We start from the raw sequence: 21,042 nt of genomic DNA, 5'->3' as shown, positions 1-21,042 counted from the left end.
CCATTTACCATAAAAGCCTTCTGTTCCATATTTTAGCTAAGTTGAGTAGTTGACCATTGAACACAGAGTTAGGGCTTAAAGCCCAAACAACCCAATTTTTGCTCAAATGGATTGTCTTACTCTCTAGTTTTCACTTGTAAACGTTATTTAAAGTTGTGTTCCAGAGTTTTTGTTGAAAAAAAACGGAAGAAAAATAATAGTATGTTGTTTCAAAGTTTCATCACGGGAAAACGATCATTCTTTTCTTCCCTCATTTTCCTTTCCTTTATTTTCTTAAGTGATACTCGAAAACATAGTGTGAATTCAAGATATGTGTCACAGACCAAATATTGGAAGGTCGGATTGCCCGTTTGTGCTTAATTGCGCTTGAATGCTTGGGTTAAATGACACGTGCATGCCTAGTTATGCTTGCACAATGAAGGCATTGCTGGTTGCGAGCTGTTGCCGCTCATTTAACGAGTCAATGGCAGGACAAAACTAGTGGACCCTGATCATAAGTGGGATGGAATAGCTGATTTTCGGGCGCCGCACATTGTCCGAAGGATTGCTCTGTGACATGTGACTAAGAAATAAATTGTTTTTACGAATTTTCTGGTAAAAGCAAGAATTTTCCCTTTGGTTATATCACCATAATAAATGGATATATAAGTTAGCAGGTTATATTTGTAATATATTATTTTGATGACAATATAAGGCTCTTGCTACCTAAAGCTATTATGTTAACTAAGCCTTCGGGTGGGCAAAAGTGAAATTGCACTAATTTTGACGTTATTTTACTAATCTCGTGAAAATAACGTTAAAAGTGACGGACGGTTAATCAGGCATCATGTAGTGGCGTTGATAGCCGAAAGACAAGGGTACATGCACCGATCAGCCGGTGTCCCGATGATTGAGTGCTATGTGCCTTATGTCCAAGGCTTGATGCAAAACTACTATCGAGCCGGGGGTCTCACCGGAAGCAGCCTCTCTATCCTTATGGGGTAGAGGTAAGGCTGTCTACATCTTACCCTCCTCAGACCCTACCATAGCTTTGCTATTGGTGGGATATACTGAGTACGATGATGATGATGATGATGATGATGATGATGAAGCCTTCTGGAACACGTTGGGACTTCTAGTTGGTCACTTGTATCAGTGGTCTTTAACAGGCTGGAGGGTTCACCTTGCAAGTAATCAACTTTTGACTACCTGGGTACATGGTATCTTATCTAATATGAAATTTCCTATGACAAAAAGATGTAAGATTTGTGTAGCTTTTCTTTGCTTGCAAGTGCTCGAACTCAAGACCTCACGAGGAAATTTTCCCTAGATTGTGTTCGCCTATGAGTTATTGAGTTTCGGATATAATTAGTCAACTTTCTGTCGATTCTGTATGATTATGCCATAGTTAAATATCATGTTGAATGTAACATGCAAGTATTTTATTCATACCATCTTAGTTTATATGTTTCTTAATGAGCTACCCCAATGAGTCATGATCAGACTAAAGGGCAACGTATTAGGCCCAAATCAAGTTGGCCGAAGCTTAGTAAGCCCAAGTTATGGTTGGCCAAGATTTAGTGAGCCCAAATTTTGATTGGCCCATTATGATTAAACTCCAAATAAACTTACATAAATAGGGGGCTAGAGGTGCACCCATCGGGTATTTCAAAAACCGGAATCGGGTAGGAACCGGTTTTGGGTATTATCAACAAAAGTCAAGACCGAGTCCGGGTATAGTAGGGTATTTGACCGGGTTTTCTGGGCGTTTTTCGGGTTTCGGGTAGGGTAGGGTCGGGTTTTAACCTGGTATTTCCGATTTCGGTTCCACCGGTCCGGGTTGGTTCCGGTTCCGGGTACGACTTTGAGGAGAAATCCTATACCATGTCCTACCTGCAGATAAGGTACAGGTAGGAACCGGTTCCGGGTCGGGTTAGAAACCGGGTATTTTGTGCACCTCTATGATTAGACGTGGATATAGAGTAATAGAACAAAAGGCAGTTCGGGCTTAGTAAACTGGCCTCTAACGCGACCTGATAAAGCCGAAAACCGGTTTGACTCAAACCAATTTCAGTCTGACCGTACTCGACAATTTGGCTACCGGTTCCCCTCTCGTGGTCCAAACCGGTTCGTAACATGACCACATTCTCATCAACCCGATTTCAAACCGACCCAAACCGATTTGCAATATTAACAATTTTAGATTATTTTTATATTCAAACTATTATAATTGGTAGACACATGTTTAACGTAACCCACACGCCAATCTTGGATATTGTCACCATTCAAATCGTTACTTTCAAGTTTCAACACATAAATATATGAATCAAAAACCTAATCCAATAACCAATAACCAATAACCTCCAACACAAGGCAACCACTCCACCAAGTTACTTCAAATTAACCCTTTTTGTTCATCGATTGTTCGAAATCAGTTGTTTCTTGATCTGGGTTTCCATCAAATTCAACCACTTTCTTCAAATTAAACCAAAAATTAACAAAATCCCACTTTTAATTCATCACTTTCCGATCAAAATCAACCCTTTTTGCTCATCAATTGTTCGAAATCAGCTGTTTCTTGATCTGGGTTTCGATCAAATTAAACCAAAATTAACAAAACCCACCTTCAATTGCTCATCAATTTCTTGAAATCAGCTGTTTTTTGATCTGGGTTTTGATCAAATGGACGATATGAAGGATAAAATGAAAGGATTCATGAAAAAGTTCAACACTTCTTCATCTTCAGGCAAATTCAAAGGCCAGGGCCGGGTTTTGGGCTCATCTTCTTCGTCAAATTCTTCCGATCCGGTTAATCCGAACCCGACCCGTTTACCCGACCCGAAACCCAGTTCGTCAGTTTCCAAGAATTTGCCTCAAAAGTCTTCAATTTCTGAAAAAACTGAAAAGTCAACGGGTGGGTTTGACCCCTTTGATGCCTTGATCACAACTGGCAAGAGGAATAAAAATGGGTATGATTTGAAGGTGTTTGAGTGTCCGGTGTGTAACCGGGTGTTTGGGTCGGAACAAGAGGTGTCTGATCATGTTGAGAGTTGTTTGACTGATAATGAATCATTAGCTCAATCAAGAACCGATGGTACGGATAATATTGACGGACCGATACAGAGTGAATTGGATATTTGTGTTGGTGCATATGTTTCTGGGAAGCCGTCGGATGGGTCGGTTGAGATTGTGCTAAAGTTGTTGAACAATATAGTTAAGGAGCCGGAGAATGTGAAGTTTAGGAAGGTTCGGTTAGGGAACCCGAAGATTAAGGAGGCGATTGCTGACGTGGCGGGCGGTTTGGATTTGTTGGAGTGCGTCGGGTTTGAGTTGAAAGAGGAGAATGGGGAGATGTGGGCGGTGATGGAGGCTGCAAGTGATGAGAAGGTTAAGTTGATTATGCAAGCGGTTCGCTTGTTGGAGCCGCCGAAGAATGATAATGTGCCGCCTGCGGCTGCAACCGTGCAGGCTAAGGCGGTTGTTGAACCGGTGGAGGTGAAGAAAGTCGAGAGACAGGTATATTGTTATATTCTATTGAATCGTTACGGCTTTGTTGGTATTTTGTGTTTTTGTTATGAATGGTCTTATAGGATTGCTTTTGATGTTTTAAATTTGAAGGCTAATTAGACCGGTTTAAATTAGGGATGGTTTATGGAATTGGTTGTGAAAGTTGGTAGTTTGCTTGAGTAGGAAGCGAACCCATCAAATTCTCTCATATAGGAAGTTATTTTGTCGACATTCTGATATAAGTTTTATTGAAAACCAAGTTGTATTCAAATTACAGTGTTTTTGGTGTCGTAAATATAAAAAAGAGAAAATTACTGTTTGCGTCTTGTGGTTTTAAGGCGGAGGCACAATGAGTCCCCGAAAATTTTTTTGAACTGGTTGAGTCCCGGTGGTTTCAAAAATGAACCATTTGAGTCCCTGCTGTTACTTAACTTTCAACTTTCATTTTACTGAAACCACAGGGACTCAAATTGTTCGTTTCTGAAACCACGGGGACTCAACCAGTTCAAAAAAATTTTCGGGGACTCATTGTTTCTCCGCCCTAAAACCACAGGGACGCAAACAGTAATTGTCTCAATAAAAAAAGACATTGTATTTTGAATGCAGCTCGGTTTTCAATAAATTTATATTGGAATGTTGACAAAGAAATTTAAACAAAACTTTGTATTTAGATTATAGATTAATTTAAAAGTTAAATATTACATGCTATTTGAGAAAAATCAATTATGTGTTAAATGAAATATTGCAATAGAAAAAATAAAAGTGAGTTTGCTTCCTGTATGAGTAAATTTGATGAGTTCGCTTCCTACTCGAGCGGACTATTTACTTTCACAACCAGATTCCAAAAACAATCTACTAATGCAAAAAATTCTTGTTACATTTACTAAATGGTAAAAAGGTTCTTTTCATGAGAAAGTGGTTATGAATTTATGTTAACAAATCAAGTGTATAGAAAATATTAGATTTTGAGGTCATGGTTGACTTTTTGTTGGATAATTTGAGTGAATATTAGAAGTTAGCATTAAGGCTGGACAACAATTGTTTTTGACTTTTAAAAAGTCAAATTTCTTCATAGAATCTATAAACATGCTATTATCTATGATAGTTTTATACAAGGTCAGCGGGCTCATAAATAACAGCCTAACAGCCAAGTTCCTAACCGATATTGGAAAAGTACAAAAGGAAAACATAAACAAAATTATCACTAATTTGTAAAGTAATTCAAATATCACATTCGTTAACTTGTCTGCTTGTCAAATACCTAAATTACCCTTCACTTGTATCAAAATAATTTTTCATGGGACATTCCAAAATGGAATATATTTATGTTTGATTCATTATTAATAGGTCTATATAAATCATTTTCTTTATCACAGATTAGAGTGTTCTTTTCTGTATCTGAAACTGTAGCTGCAAAGATTGAGCTTCCGGATTCTTTCTATAATCTTTCCATTGATGAAGTGAAAAGAGAAGCCGAATTAAGAAGAAAAAACTTGCAGAATCTCAACTTTTAGTACCAAAATCATACAAGGAAAAACAAGCCAAAGCTGCAAGAAAACGACACGAAAAAACCGTCATCAGAATACAGTTTCCTGATGGGGTGGTGCTCCAAGCATTTTTTAACCCGAGGGAACCAACTACCGCCCTTTACGAGGTTAGTTTTAAAAAATTAATCTTGTCTTTGTTTACTGTCTCGATTATTTCCAATGCGAGTCCTGTTTATGTTAGTTACCCACAAACCGAAAAGTGTAATTTAATAATCTTTTTTAAAAATTTTTGTTTTTGATTATAGTTTGTGAGCTCTTCGTTGAAAGATCTCATCTTTATTTACTTTCATATATTGTCAATGCGGGTCTCGTATAATATATAATGCGAGACACTCCCAAACCGAAAAGTGCAATTTTTACAACTTTTTTTTTAATTTTTATGTTTTTTATTATAGTTTGTGAGCTCATCGTTGAAAAATCTCGTCTTTACTTTCATGATAATTGCCAATGGGGGTCTCATTTAATGCTAGACGCTCGCGGGTCTAATTTAATGCTAGACGTCCGTAAACTGAAAATTGTAATTTACCAATCTTTTTTTCTTCAAATTTATTTATTTATTTATTTTTATTATATTTTGTGAGCTCAGCATTGAAAGATCTCATTTTTATTTACTTTCATGATAATTTCCAATGCGGGTCTCATTTGTACTAGACACCCACAAACTGAAAAGTGAAAATTAACAATCTTTTTTTTTCAAAATTTATGTTTTTGATTATAGTTTGTGAGCTCGTCGTTGAAAGATCTCGTCTTTATTTACTTTCATGATAATGCGGGTCTCATTTTGATGCTAGACACCCGCAAACCGAAAAGTGTAATTTAACAATCTTTTTTTTCTACATTTTTTTATTATATTTTGTGAGCCCGGCGTTGAAAAATCTCATTTTTATTTACTTTCATGATAATTTCCAATGCGAGTCTCATTTATACTAGACACCCACAAACCGAAAAGTGAAAATTTACAATCTTTTTTTTTTTTTTTCAAAATTTATGTTTTTGATTATAGTTTGTGAGCTCGTCGTTGAAAGATCTCATCTTTACTTACTTTCATGATTATTGCCAATGCGGGTCTCATTTAATGCTAGACACCCGCAAACTGAAAAATGTAATTTAACACTTTTTTTTTCTTCAACATTTATTTATTTATATTATATTTTGTGAGCTCGGCGTTGAAAGATCTCATCTTTATTTATTTTCATGATCATTTCCAATGCGGGTCTCATTTCTACCAGACACCCACAAACCGAAAAGTGTAATTTAACAATCTTTTTTCAAAATTTATGTTTTTGATTATAGTTTGTGAGCTCGTCGTTGAAAGATCTCGTCTTTATTTACTTTCATGGGTCGCATTTTGATGCTAGACACCCGCAAACCGAAAAAGTGTAATTTAGCAATCTTTTTTTTTTCTTCATTTTTTTTATTATATTTTGTGAGCTCGGCGTTGAAAGATCTCATCTTTATTTATTTTCATGATCATTTCCAATGCGGGTCTCATTTATACTAGACACCCACAAACCGAAAAGCGAAAATTAACAATCTTTTTTTTCAAAATTTATGTTTTTTTATTATAGTTTGTGAGCTCATCATTGAAAGATCCGAACTTGGAATTTCAATTACTGCATCCTGTTTTGATAAAACGCCGCATGATCCCAAACTTTGGAGAGAAAGTTGTAACACTGGAAGACGAAGACTTGGTCCCATCGGCTTTAATAAAGTTTAGGCCAAAAGAAACGGATTCGGTTGTTTTTACAGGTCTTTGCAATGAGCTTCTTGAAATTATGGAGCCTTTAGTTTCTGAATCAGCAATTGCACCACAATAACAATTTGAACATGAAATTGATTTTATGTTGAACATATTTTTGTTATGTTGAATTGCTATTGTTTTGTTGTCTTTTAGTCCATACAATCACTGGGATAAAACTGTCAAAGTTGCAGAATTTTAATTTTAATTTTAATTTTAATATTAAGTGAAAAGTTAATATTAGTTAATTTGTTGTCTATAAGTTATAGTATTTAAGTTCTCTAGTAGTTTACTCACATGGATTCGCGCCATTATTTAAAAAGTGTGAGGGGTGTGTCCGGTTAAAAAGTGTGAGGGTGAAGCCGAGGCGATGGTGCATACATCATATATGTGAGGCGTGAGTTTTCTTGAATGCTTTAAGGTTACTTACGCATTGTAGTTTCTACAATTTAAGTGTTTAAACGGGTGTGAACAAGCTGAGTTGAGCCAAGCTTGAGGTTGTCTAAGACCAAGTACGACATATATGTCATGTGTAAGTTTTGTTGAATGCTTTAAGGTTACTTATGCGTTGTAGTTTCTACAATTTAAGTGTTTAAATGGGTGTGAACGAGTTGAGTCAAGTTAAGCCTAAGATTGTCTAAGACCAAGTACGGCATATATGTGATGCGTAAGTTTTCTTGAATGCTTTTAAAAGGTTACTTACACATTGTTGTTTCTACAGTTTAAGTGTTTAAACGGGTGTGAATGAGCTGAGTCGAGCCAAGCCTGGGATTGTCTAAGACCAGGTACAACACATTCGTGATGCGTGCGTTTTCTTGAAAGCTTTAAGGTTACACATTATAGTTTCTACAATTTAAGTGTTTAAGAGGGTCTAAACGAGCTGAGTCAACCCAAGCTTGAGATTGTCTAAGACCAAGTACGACTAATCAGTGCAATAGAGCTTAAGTAGCATTTCTAAACTCGAGCTTGGGTCATTAAGAACTTATGAAGCTCGGCTTGGCTCATTTGTTATCTAGAGTTAAATACATTAATGGTCTGCGTGGTTTTATAGGAGCCAACATGTTTGAGAGTCTAAAGTTAAAAAGCAACATGTTCGATATTTCTTTAGTTTCAGTTTTGTAACACTTTTGAGATCTAACACTATCTTCTGTCTATTCGGACGTTGAATCACTTGATACGCCTTGCACATATGGGTGCCTTTTGACATTTCACTTACCAGCTCTCCCTTGCCGCTTGTTGGTATCATTCATGCTTATTCCATCGTTTTTCCTCTTGAAAACCCTAGTGTTATCGTTATTTATTGTACACTTGTAAAATAAATCGTAGTATTTAACGATTGCCATCCTTTGTTGCGGCCTTTCGGGCTTGAAATGTGGGGCATAAGAAGGGGCTTGAAATGTGGGGCATAAGAGGTGAAATTTCATACTTAAATCATTGATATGGATATTCTAGTTAAGAGATTGAAATCTTTAAACACATTAGCATTTCAATTTGTTATTTAAAATCAATTAAAAAAAGTTTTACTAGTGAATTATCACATAATTTAGTAGCAAAAATAGATGTGTTATACAACATGATTTAATATTATTTCTATGTAGAAAGAGGTTAAACTTAAAAATACGATAATTTTATTAATCATTACTAGCATGGGAAAATGCTATGACTTACACAACCAACACAACACCGTGCCAAACCTTGCAAATGCTAACCAACTAACTAGACGACAACAATTCTTCTTACGAACCTTAACTTTCATTGATCTGACTTCGTTTTTAGGGTATTGTTCGACCTTAAATCCCATGAATGACTTCAACAACACAAGGATCAACCACCCAATGAATCTACACCATGGTCTGTGATAGAACTTGGTTTAAATTAGGTTTTGGTCAAGAAAAATTTAGAACACACAAATTATAGCCTCACCACTTGCGAGCAAGAGTAGAAATGACGTCCATGTATAATGTCAGCCATGATGTTTGTATCACGACTTGTCTTTCACAAGCACTAATCACGATTATCGAGTTTGAATGAGAAGACGGTGCTTGATCGGGATAGAGTCGAGGCCATGTATAGTTCGAATGAAGAAGATAATTTGGAATAAAAAAATGAAATTGCAAGAATAACCAAAATATCCTCACGTGAAAGACACATAGGGTCTTTTTCATTAAAATTAGACAAAAGCTAGTGTGACATCTCGAAAGTGTTACAAAATTGAAACTAAAAAATATCAAAGTTGTTGCTTATAAAACACGGGAACTGTTTATGTATTTATCTCCATTGGATGCTTATTTTAATTTCATATTTATATGCATTTATAATTATTTATTTCTTTGTTTTTATATCTTTATAGAAAATGATACTTGGGGTCAAGTTATAGAAATGGGGGCAAAAAACGAGAAGGATTTACAGCAAAAAAAAAACCTAAAAAATAAATAATAATAAAAAAATCATAACTCAAAATTTAATAAAAACACAAAAAAAAGGTAAAAACACAAAAAAAAATTTCACCGTCTTTCTCGTTTATAAAATAATAAAAAAAGACACAATGCTGAGGGAAAAAGATCATTGTGTATTTTTGTTTATCATTATGTTTATTTTCGTAATTGATAGTGTCTTTTTTCCTTAGCATTGTGTCTTTTTTTCTTGATATTGTGTTATCTTACTTAACATTGTGTTGTATTTTGTTCGTCATTGTGTTATAATTTGCGATCTATTGTGTCTTTTTTTAGCTATAACTGTCTCTTTTGTTCACTTTCGTCATTGTGTTTTTGATCTCGGCATTGTGTCATTGCATTGGTTTGTTTTTTCTTCTTTTTTTTTGAACGAGAATGACGGAGGAAAAATTTGAGTTTTTAAAATATTTTTCGTTTTTTGTTTATATTTTGAGTTATGATTTTTTTATTACTTTTTTTAAATTTTTTATTAAAAGGTTTTTTCTATGCTTACAAATCCTTCTCACATTTTATATTCGTTTGTATTTTAAACATTTCCCTAATACTTGTGTTACATGAAATTCAATTTATTATATTCTTAATGAAAACGAGAACAAAACATGTCATACACACAAACACGGTCAAATAGCACATTTGACATATAAGTTTTATTTTTGCAATATAATACACTTATTATTTACTATGCAAATAATCAAAAATAAAATAATATATTAAAAAAAGGACCACCATCTCTGTATTTAAATATAAACAAAAAAAAATATTATGAATATTCGCAAAGACAGCAAAATTTGTAATATGTTATATGTGGTTAGTTGGTTACTAGTTTGATTAACCAGGACCACATTTATCAAAATTATCATAGCAAGATAAAAAAATATGTGTGTCTCATGGTCCATAACTTTTTTCTTCAAGATAAGTTTGATTTATGATTTAGACAGAAATGATTAGAAATCCAAGATTGAATGTGGGTTTTATGAATTAGATATAATTACGTAAAGTTGTGGTCCGTCAATTGAGACAGGTTTAGGTTAAAATGGAAATTCATAAACCGAAAGATGTAATTGTAATGTAGGTATCGTCACGGGTGTTTCTAGATGGTTGTAATGTTTTATTATTGCAATTTTTGGCATGTTACTTATTCTATATTATTTCATTATTTGCACTTGTTTAGCCCGTTCTGAGCTTATTTATCGGTTTTCTCGAAAACCCAAATTAACTCAGCGTTGGATGAAGCTGTAAAATCTTGTCTTGATAGTACCAACACGTGTAATACTCAAGATATGTCATGTACAATCTCTCAATGCCCGTGTGTCGTTTGTGGGGATTATGATCGGGTTTAGGGTGAACGGGATCAAAAACCAAGGAACATGTGAAACCATTACCAAATGTATCTCATGAAGTTTATTCCAACAGCATTAATGTTTTGACTTGTGAATGATGAGTTAAGTACAAAATCAAATTTTAGATAGAGAAATACAAGAACCATATAAGTGCATAAACGTAGTGCATTAAAGATAAAGATAGTCACGTATAGCGAGGCAGACGGTTGAAAATTATTACCGTGTTTAACGCAATATATATTATAATATCTTAAATAAACGAAACCTCTCTAAATTCTTTCAAACCGTCAGATTGTTTTATTTGTAAATGAAGGTTTCTCATGCATTTAACCCGAATTCACGGGTATGAGTTTCACCAAACTCAGATAACCATTAAGCGGGTTAAAAAATCTCTTTATATTAAAAATTAATCTTATCAAATATTTGATATGAACATCCTATAAAATAGGGATATACTAAAGTTAATATCTGTTCTTTTAAAGATATTATTTATAGTTAAGAAATAATTTTATAGTAAAAAAAAGCGGGTCATGGGTCTCACCAAACCGAGATAGCTTTTAACCCGAGTTATAACATCTTATTTATTTGTGAAACCCTTTCATCATCAAATTTTAAGTATATTATTTATTTCCTTACGATAAATAAAATTAAAATCCTTACAAATATATAAATATTAAAAATAAATAATATAAAAAACCTCGTAACATGATATACGATGAATAAAAGTTAGTTTTTATTTATATATGATAATACATTTATCCTTTAGTAAAACACATGTGTGATGCCCTATTTTGAATTTTTAAACATCACATTGTTTGAAATATTAAAAAAAAACAATACACTGTTTTTAAATTCAATAAAATATAATTGGTGGGGCAATCAACTCACAACTTACTTTACATAAAAATATAAAACAATGAAAAGCATCTATTGTGGGTCCAAAGACACGGACATGGTTTGTGCAAAACCATGGGTTTTTGTTTGGTCCACGTACATATTATATACATAAATATCACATGTGTTTTTTTAAAATTCATTTTCATAATATATATGATTATTAGGTCCACATGTTTATGCTTCCACCCAACGATTCCTCTACAAATTATATATTGGTTAATGTACGCCTTTTAATACCCGTTATCTATATTGCATTTTAATACATGTGAGGACGGCAAAAATAATAAATTAATTATTACAATTATTAAAATACAATATATAATTCGTTAAATCCTTCGATTCCCTTAATCTCTTGGAATTTTTGTATTTTTGTCCATCCCAAAACAGATGAGAAAACTACTCAAGATGAAAACGGTCATATAATGGTTCGTTGATTCGAGAAGTTTATTTATTTTACTCTAACGAAATACTTTTAATTAAATTTATAAACATCAATTTTTGTATACTTGGTGGTTATTAATAAGGAAACTCCAGTATAGCCCAAAAGGTAATCCCGTCAATTAACGCTATGAGTATTAAATAACTCGTGATTAAAAAAAAAAGCGAGTGGGTTCCATAATATATGGCAATTGATCACAACTAGATTCACGTGACCAAACATCACTATTAGGCCACAAGTAGAACACCTCTTGCCACCACAACTCGTGCAACACAAAGTAGATGACTTATAAATAATTAGGTTTTAAATCAATCGATTAAGTTTTAACATGTTTAATAAATATATGTCACTTTGTATACTCGAATGCTAACCTGTTAAATAATAGATCATGTTTATTAAATTCAAACATATTTGGTAACTTAACATTTATGGGAAGAGTAGTTTAAAAAACGAAAAATTACTTCTTAAAAAGCTAATTTGAATTAATGTGCTTGAAGTTATTTTGTATTTAAATATTATTATGATCTCGGAGTGGGGTTGTAAGGTTGTAATTTTGTTCAGGTTAGTGTTATATAATTGAGACGAATACATATAGGTTTTGTTTAACTTCATTAACTATGACACGTAAACATGACATCTTTGTCGCCTCTACATATTATGTGCTAACAACAAATTTTACAAATTCATAACTTTTACAATAAAAGCAGTTAAGGTGTTGAGTTTTAAATGATATTTTTAAATTTGAGTGATACGACCTGTCAAACTAGTTGGTCCCTGGCTAGGCCACAATTCATTTTGTAGGGAAAACGTTTGGTAACAAGTCGTATTAGTGAAACCCAACATAAATTTGTGAATCACATTGTGGTTTTCCGAACAAGATTCTTTATAGGTTTGCACTTTATAACTACAAAATATTTCTAACAAAAGATTGAGAGGCGTTATGCCCCTTACATGTATTAGACACTCAACCTTCCTCGTATGCCATAACCTTTCTACGATAAATTAGAATTCCTGTTGCGAATATTTGAATACCTAATATTACAACAATCTTAGGATATTTTTCAACTCTACATATAAATGAATAAAACCATTTCTAATCTGTACTCAAAAACATCGACAAAACACGTACACGATCAGCCATCACATCAAATTCCAATCACCTTTAAAAAACATATTCATGTTTAAAACTATCAATACTTTTATACTTGGTTTTTGTATTAAATTTACTTTTTTACCCGTGTCTAAAAATAATAATGAGGACAACCACATTTTTCCTGTACTACAACTTAATCGTGATATAATTGTAGGTATTTGATATACATGTACTTTAAAATCTTGATATTTTAAGAGTTGGTCCAATCGTTCATACCGTCGTCATCAGTGAATCATACCCAGTTACCCTACCTAACTTTTAATACCTTTGTTATTAATAGGATTGGACTGGTCACGTGCTAATTTACTGGCCGCATGAGTTGTTTATTTAAAATCGGGCTCATCTCATTTACTATTTATTGATTAATTTATGTATAAGATAAAGGTGGAAAAAGAGTTGTCATTCAAACAAAATCAATTTATATATATTTTTAGTTCTTTTTATACATTTTGGGAAATATCTTAAACAGCCTAAGAGCATTCCCGGTAGTTACCCTATCTCTATAATTACACTAAAAATTACTATTTTTTCTTTCATTTTTAATTAAATAATACAATACATTTTTATAACTTTATCATTATCTTTTCTCTCTCGTTCACTCATAACAACTATAAAAAAATATTAAAAAATTATAGAGTATGAACTGTTTCTTACCAAATTTACCAATGAATAATAACATTTTCTCTCCCATATCCCTCACAACCCCACACAACTACTCCATAATATATAGAAACCCACTTACATAAATACGGAGTGCCTGCTGTGAATGCTCCAAGCCCTGCTAAAGCTAGTGTAGCACTTTAAGTGGGTTGTAAAGTGTGAAAATAATACATAGAAGATTAGACGAGGTAAAAATTAAAAAATACACAAGGTTTGACAAATCAAAACGAGCTTCCATGCAACGTTCAAGCTCGGGCTCAATAACTAAACATGCTTCATCTGAGGATCATAATAGACTCGAGCAAAAAAGGCTCAACTCGATTTGAGCTTTTTATCATTTTAGCATCGGGTAGATTGTCAGCGGCTCAACTTGTTGTTTTTATTAAAAAAAAAAAGAAAATAAAATAACAATAATTGAGTAATGACTTCTGGCAAATTTTACAACTACGCCACCTTTTGCAAATCTAGCCATTGCTGACTATGACGTCATGTATCACACAACCCCTCATGTGCTTAGTTGCTAGGACGGGGGGTGCAAAAGAGCCGAGTCGAGCCCGAACTTGACTAGGCTCAAGCTCGGCTTGTTTAATTTACACGGAGCTCGAGCTTGGCTCGTTTCGAGCTTTATTTTCAAAGCTCGAGTTCAGCTCGTGAGTATATTTTCAAGCTCGAGCTCGGTACGGGCTCGACTTGTATGCTATTAATTAATTTTTATATATTTATAATTATTTTCGTATATTTTTTTTCTATTATAAATTTTATGTATGAAAGAATATAGGGGTGCAATCGAGCCGAGCCGAGCCCGAGCTTGACTAGGCTCGAGCTCGACTCGTTTAAATTATATGGAGCTCGAGCTCGGCTCATTTAAATTATATAGAGCTCGAGCTCGGCTCGTTTCGAGCTTTATTTTTCAAAGCTCGAGCTCGGCTCATGGGTAGATTTTCAAGCTTTGAGGTTGGCTCGTTTACTATTTATTAATCATTTTTTTATATTTATAATTACACACACACACATTCACTTATAATTTTGTGTATAAAATAACATATATTATTTAGTTATTTTTCATATCATTATATATATTATAATATTATTAAATATATATTAAAAATTATATAAATGGTAGGCTTGTTTAGGCTCGAGCTCGATAAGTGAAGCTCAGGCTCGGGCTTGTTTGTTAAACGAGCTTACTTTTAGGCTCAAGCTCGAACTCAGACTCGATTAAGCTCGGCTCGATCGAGCTTTTTTCACGAGTCGATCTCGAGTAGCTCGGCTCGTTTGCACCTCTAAAAGAATATATGTTATTTAGTTATTTTTTATTGCATTATATATATATTAATTTATAATTATTAAATATATATTAAAAATTAATACAACTGACAGACTCGTTTAGGCTCTCGAGCTCGATAAGTGAAGCTTAGGCTCGGGCTCGCTTACTATACGAACTTACTTTTAGGCTCAAACTTGGACTCAATTAAGCTCGACTCGATCAAATTTTTTCACAAGCCGTTCTTAAATGGCTCGCGATCCGACCCGCTTTTAAACCTTTAGTTTTGAAGAGGGTTTGCCACGTGCTGATCTGCCGGCTACAAACACAACCACTTTACAAATAAATACGCAAAACATAAGAATCACACCTCCTATTAATAATCTCTCTCTCTATCTCACACACAAAAACACACTTTTTTCTGTAATCTTGGGTCTTGATAAAGTTTTGATTTTTGAAGGTAATTCAAGTTTCTTGATTTCAAGCTTAAATTTCAAGATTTTTGTGGGTGTTCTTGATTCATCAATTTTGGTTGTGATTATAATTTATAATTTGTGTAGTTGAAAGATGGAAAGAGACTTCATGGGTTTGAATTCTAAAGATTCAGTGGTCAAGGATGAAGCTGTTGATGGATGCAAAGACTCAGGTTTTTTTTTTTTAAATTAGAATTATACATATTTAATGAGCTGAATTGAATTCAATTATGTTACAGCTTAATCTAATTGTTCTAAATTTTTGTTGTTAATTTTACTATATTTTATTAAATAAATTTATGAAAAATTTATTTTTTTATTTAGTATTTTGTTGGATCTAATTTGGGTATTTTTAATATTTTGACCTAATTAGAATCATACTTTAATGAGCTGAATTGAATTCAATTATGTTACAGTTTAATCTAATTGTTCTAAATTTTTGTTGTTAATTTTACTATATTTTATCAAATAAATTTATGAAAATTTTAGTGTTTTTTTTTTATTTTTTTTATTTAGTATTTTGGGTTGAATGGATGTTGGATCTAATTTGGGTATTTTTAGTATTTTGACCTAATTGGCTAATTAGAATCATGCATATTTAATGAGCTGAATTGAATTCAATTATGTTACAGTTTTAACTAATTGATCTAAATTTTTGTTGTTAATTTTACTGTATCTAGAGTTATTTGGATTTGAGATTATATTTTATTAAATTAATTTATGAAAGTTAATTTTTTTTTAGTATTTTGGGTTGAATATATGTTTGATCTAATTTGGGTATTTTAATATTTTAACCTAATTTTAGAATCATACATATTTATTGAACTGAACTGTATTCAATTATGTACAGGCTAAATTAATCAATCTGCAATTTTGTTGATAATTTTAATTTTACTATATCAAGTGTTATTTGGATTTGGGCTTATATTATTTTTCCTCAAGATTTTTACCTAATTAGAACGACCCTGGTTTTTAAAGATTCATTATGAAATTTTAATAATGAAGATTGTTATTATTTTTTTTATTTTTTTGGGTTGAATAGATGTTGGATCTAATTTGTGCATTTTAATCACATGCAGGGTTTTCAAAGAACTCTGCTGTCAACTGGCCTGTGTCAGGTAAAAATCTTTGTCTAAACTGTAAAAACTTTCTTAAATAGTTGATTATTATTATTTTTTAATTTTAATTTGGATTGAATTTTTTTTAAGGTGGTTGATGAAACTTTTGAACAGTTGAAACTAACTTTTTTTGGTTTATTGATGTATCAGGTGCAGATGGTTTTGACGGCCCAAAAAACCGTCAAACCGGTGAAATTCAGGTTAGTTTATAACCTTTGAAAAAAATTTCTTGAAATTGTGTTAAAAGTCACAAAACAATTAGCACAAGATAATTGGATATATTTGAGCAACTGGTGTATATTTAAACATTGATTTTATTATTTTAGAAAAACATTGGTAAGCAGGCGGTTCCTATATCCGTGAGCCACCCGTTCTACCGGGCTCAGTTTGGTAGTGCATCCTTTAAGCAGCATGGAGTTGCGGTTCCATCTATCGGTGCCTTTCTTGCTGGCACCACCGAACCGTGGTATGAATTTTTTGTTTTGTTTATACTTTTATCCGTTTTGAGATGACAATTTTTTTAATTATTATTTTTGGGTCAATTGAAGGTATAATAATTCCAAGGCTTCTTGTGCTCCCGCTCAACTAACCATCTTTTATGGCGGGATGGTGAATGTGTATGATGATATCTCCCCCGAAAAGGTATAAAAATTAAATCTTTATTGTTAAAAATGAAATCTTGCTGTAAAAAGCTCGAATCTTGATTATCGTTTCTTTTTGGATTATTTTTATATAGGCTCAAGCTATTATGTTGTTGGCGGGAAATGGTGCATCTGCAAGTACACCTCAGGCTAGGGTTCAAGCCCAGGTGCCGATTTCAAGAGCGCCCGTAGATGCGGTTTATGTGACCCAACCTGTTAACCCACAGACCTGCTCTGCCATCTCGAGCCCGATGTCGGTGTCTTCACACCCTCTGGGCCCCACTCACAAAGATGAAGGTGCTAAAGCCGTAAAAGGCTCGGGGGCTCATGTTAACAAAGTGGATAGCCCGAGAGTTATTAGTTCACTTGAAGAAGTTATGAAATCAGGTAACATGTTATTTCTTTTTAAGTATTTTCTTTTAAGGCGTTTCAAGTTATTTATATGGAAGTTGACAAATCAATTTGTGGTATTCAGCTGTTCCCCAAGCGCGCAAGGCATCTTTGGCTCGGTTTCTTGAGAAGCGCAAAGAAAGGTATAAATCTTCAAGGGTATTTTAGACTTTTAACCCAGTAATCGAATATAAGCCTGGCAAAAACGGGTCAAATCTGGTTCAAAAATTATAACTTTAGACCAACTATTTGCACAAACGTAACATCGTTTGTCCCTAAAGTGGATGGAGGTTAACTTTTTCTGTAACGTGCACCTTAAATGACCAAAATACCCCTAGGTTTTAAAAATAAAGAGTTATTAAAATCTCACGGGCCTCACTCTTTTTATTAATAAATTATAAATTATATAAACCTAAAAAAAATAAAAAAAAGCTTAATAACCTTAAATGGTATTTTGGACATTTAAGTATTTAACCCAATAGTCAAAACGTAAACCCGACAAAACAGGTGGGGCGGGCTGGGTGACGTAGCAGGTTCTGTGCAAAATGAGTGTGGGTCAAAACGGGTTGTTTTAAAAAAATATCATTTTTATCGGGTTTGCTTTTTGATTGTACAGAGTAATGTCTTCAGCTCCGTACAATGTGACCAAGGACTCAACCGCCAATGGTGGACCAAGCAACATGAATGCTGTATCTGCAGCTGATAATTAGAGAAATTTAATCAAGAAGTTTTATAATTTGTGTTAAAGTTTTTAGGAGTTTAAAGCCACATTAATGTATACATAGTGGTCAAGTTCTCTGTTAAAGACGAAGGAGACTTCGGTATTTTCAACTAGTGTTTGCGTGTTTTTAGTAACTTTTATATATGTTTATTACGTGTGAAGCGTATAAGGAAATTTGTGTAGATGTTGGCCGCGTTTGTAACAAAGATGACAATGTAACGTGTCGGTTGTTAAGTTAAAATTATGTTACTTTACAATAACAAAAGTGACATTTGTTGGTAGGTTTTGGGGCCATATTCATGCCATCATATTCTTCTATTTATGGCATGATTGGGATTAGGACTTCTTGTGTGAGGTGATGTGATGCCAATTATGATTTGGTTGAATTTTGGGACTAGTTATTGGAGATATTTTGAATGGATTATATTGGCATTTTTCTATTGATAAGATATCCAAAATTGAATATTAATTGGTTCAGTTTGGAACCCTAAACTCAAAACTTGTTTTTTTGTATCGTTGTTTGTGATTTTAGTGTAATTAATATCGTTATCGTTGTAGAGCATACACTCATTCAAGAATATTATGATGTTTTACACCATCTCAAGGGTTCCAAGGGCCAACCCCCCCCCCCCCCCACCCCCACTATGGTGGTTCAAAGAAGGCGCCGCCCCTGGTTGGGATCGCATCGTCTGGCTAACGTGGAAAATATATATTTTATATTATTTAAGTATCATTGATGTTGCGTTGAATTCAGTTCACATGGCTTATTAGACGTTCCATGGACATCCGATGTAACATTGCTCAACAACAATTCGACTCATCGGTGACAAAGTTTTTTTTTTTTTTTTTTTTTTTGAATTTGCAGGTGTAGAAACATTGCATTGAAATCCGATGTGACGTTGGTTTAGAACAATTTGATCGATCAATGAATTTTTTTTCTTCAAAATGGCTAACTCACGTCCACTAATTCCATTCCTAAATTTACATCTTATGTTCACGGGCTCTCAAACCCTCAACCTATTAGTGACAAGTATCTTCAATGGTATTTGGTCATCAAGCATCAACAATGACTAAGCTATTGCTGATAAAGTTTTCACTTACGAGTTTCCAATGATGTAACTGTTCAACCATCAATAAATATAACCGCTAACTAAAACCTTTTTCTTACTTAAGGAAATCACTTAGCCTATTTAAGAAAGAAAATTAACAACCTCGTTTGTCACATAAGATTGATTCTCGTTCTCTTTAGAACTATTGTTTTACTCGATTACTGATTTCGTACAGTTGATATATTTTAGTCTGATAGTAACACAACATGATATATTATTGGGTTCGGGCTTTACTACCATCTCTATCCGCAAAATGGAACACGAAACCTCCCTAAATTCAAACCTTTAGACACCAATAAAAAAACCATTCCTAGATTGATACGTCTTGTTCTATTTTTAGTCTACAAGAAACTCAAAACCTTTATGTCTTCAAGCACTTTAACAACCTTCACCAGCTTGTTTTCGAAAATGTACTCGTTTCAAACCTAAACACCAAATGGCCACCATACATCCATAACAATGGAATAAACCATTTTTCTTTAATGCCCCACGTCCAGAATCTGTTTTACAGCCTCAATTAAGTCTTGGACAAGAAGTCCCGGGTTTAAATATATACATGATCTAGTCAGGGATGTCCTTTGTGATGTGTTAAAACGGGTGGGAATCTCGGCAAAAAAAGAGGCTCCTGTGAATTTCTTGTTGGATCCGCGTGAAGGAAGGTCTACTCTCCGACCAGTGGGCATTATTGTGTTTGTATGGGCGGCGGGGAGCATGCTTGTGTGGACCTTATAGGGGTGTCCCCTATAGGGATGAGATCGGTACCGTACCGGTACCGAAAATCCCGGTCCCGAAAATCATAAATTCTTGGTACCGGTACCGAAATATTCGGTTCGGTACCGGTATTGAAGGTAAAAATTTGAGATAAACCGGTACCGTCCCGTATCGTACCGGTCCCGAAACTCAAAACTTTGGTACCGATTTGGTACCGACGGTACCAAATCGGTACAGATTTCGGTACTGGTACCGAAAACACTCATCCCTAGTCCCCTCTTGTCATGCTTAGGGACATCGGGTTTGTTGCTAGACAGGCCGTGTTAAAGACAGAATCATGAAAAAAAATGCTAAGCACGAGAAGACGTGTGTTGAGAATCAACACGTCTTCAATCCTTTTGCTTTCGATACAATTTGGGTCCTTTGCCCCCCGACGCGGCTACGTTTTTTAAAAGAGTTCAACAGGTCGCACAATATCTCGACGCTGAAGAACAATAAGTTTGTTTCAGTAGGATCGGTTTTACCATTCCAAAGTGGGTGACGTCACATCTTGTTGCCCGCTTACCTGCCTCTTTATTGTAATTAAATCATTTAATTATGACTCCTTAACTTGAAAAGGTTGAACACCGCACTATTTTTCAATTCTTTGCTATACCTCAGTCGTGACATAGCAAGATGTCAAAATATAGTCCACCGAATCCTCAACCGCAAAACAATTACTACACATATTTAAACCAAAAAAATCTTTCCTTTTATCAAATTATCGCTTATTGGAAGACGATAATATTAATTAGTTTTATTATAAACGTAACAATCAGATTTAGCGTAGACGTTTAAACAAACAAACTCAGAAGCGTCAATCTCACGCGCCAACTTATGCGTCAAAACCTGTAGAATAGATA

At 33.9% G+C, this 21,042-nt stretch overlaps 1 protein-coding gene and 1 pseudogene across 3 annotated transcripts; both read left to right on the top strand.

Annotated features, from left to right (window-relative positions):
* Nucleotides 1-2,600: 2,600 nt before the first annotated feature.
* LOC143625979 (plant UBX domain-containing protein 2-like) lies at nt 2,601-6,850 on the top strand (annotated as a pseudogene). The gene is made up of 3 exons (XR_013152350.1): nt 2,601-3,495; nt 4,863-5,140; nt 6,602-6,850. The product of XR_013152350.1 is annotated as a plant UBX domain-containing protein 2-like (transcript).
* An 8,671-nt stretch (nt 6,851-15,521) lies between these two features.
* LOC143625978 (protein TIFY 6B-like) lies at nt 15,522-18,601 on the top strand. Of its 2 annotated transcripts, none has more exons than XR_013152349.1 (8): nt 15,522-15,623; nt 16,530-16,568; nt 16,719-16,768; nt 16,895-17,034; nt 17,117-17,210; nt 17,305-17,596; nt 17,685-17,818; nt 18,133-18,156. XR_013152349.1 is itself a non-coding variant. In XM_077096187.1 (8 exons), exons 1-8 carry the CDS (start codon nt 15,545-15,547, stop codon nt 18,307-18,309), a joined length of 846 nt encoding a protein of 281 aa, XP_076952302.1. In that variant the 5' UTR covers nt 15,522-15,544; the 3' UTR covers nt 18,310-18,601. The 2 variants fall into 2 exon arrangements, 1 of the variants encoding a protein (XP_076952302.1); XM_077096187.1 differs by lacking the exon at nt 18,133-18,156 and adding an exon at nt 18,216-18,601 and having other exon boundaries at nt 17,685-17,742.
* The last annotated feature ends 2,441 nt before the right edge of the window (nt 18,602-21,042 follow it).

This window comes from Bidens hawaiensis, unplaced genomic scaffold (assembly GCF_021521415.1).
Source record: "Bidens hawaiensis isolate Kalapana, Puna unplaced genomic scaffold, B.hawaiensis_p1.1 tig00004282_1, whole genome shotgun sequence".
NCBI lineage: Eukaryota > Viridiplantae > Streptophyta > Magnoliopsida > Asterales > Asteraceae > Bidens > Bidens hawaiensis.
The sequence above is the reverse complement of the archived record's forward strand: the minus strand, read 5'-3'. Positions and strand labels throughout refer to the sequence as shown.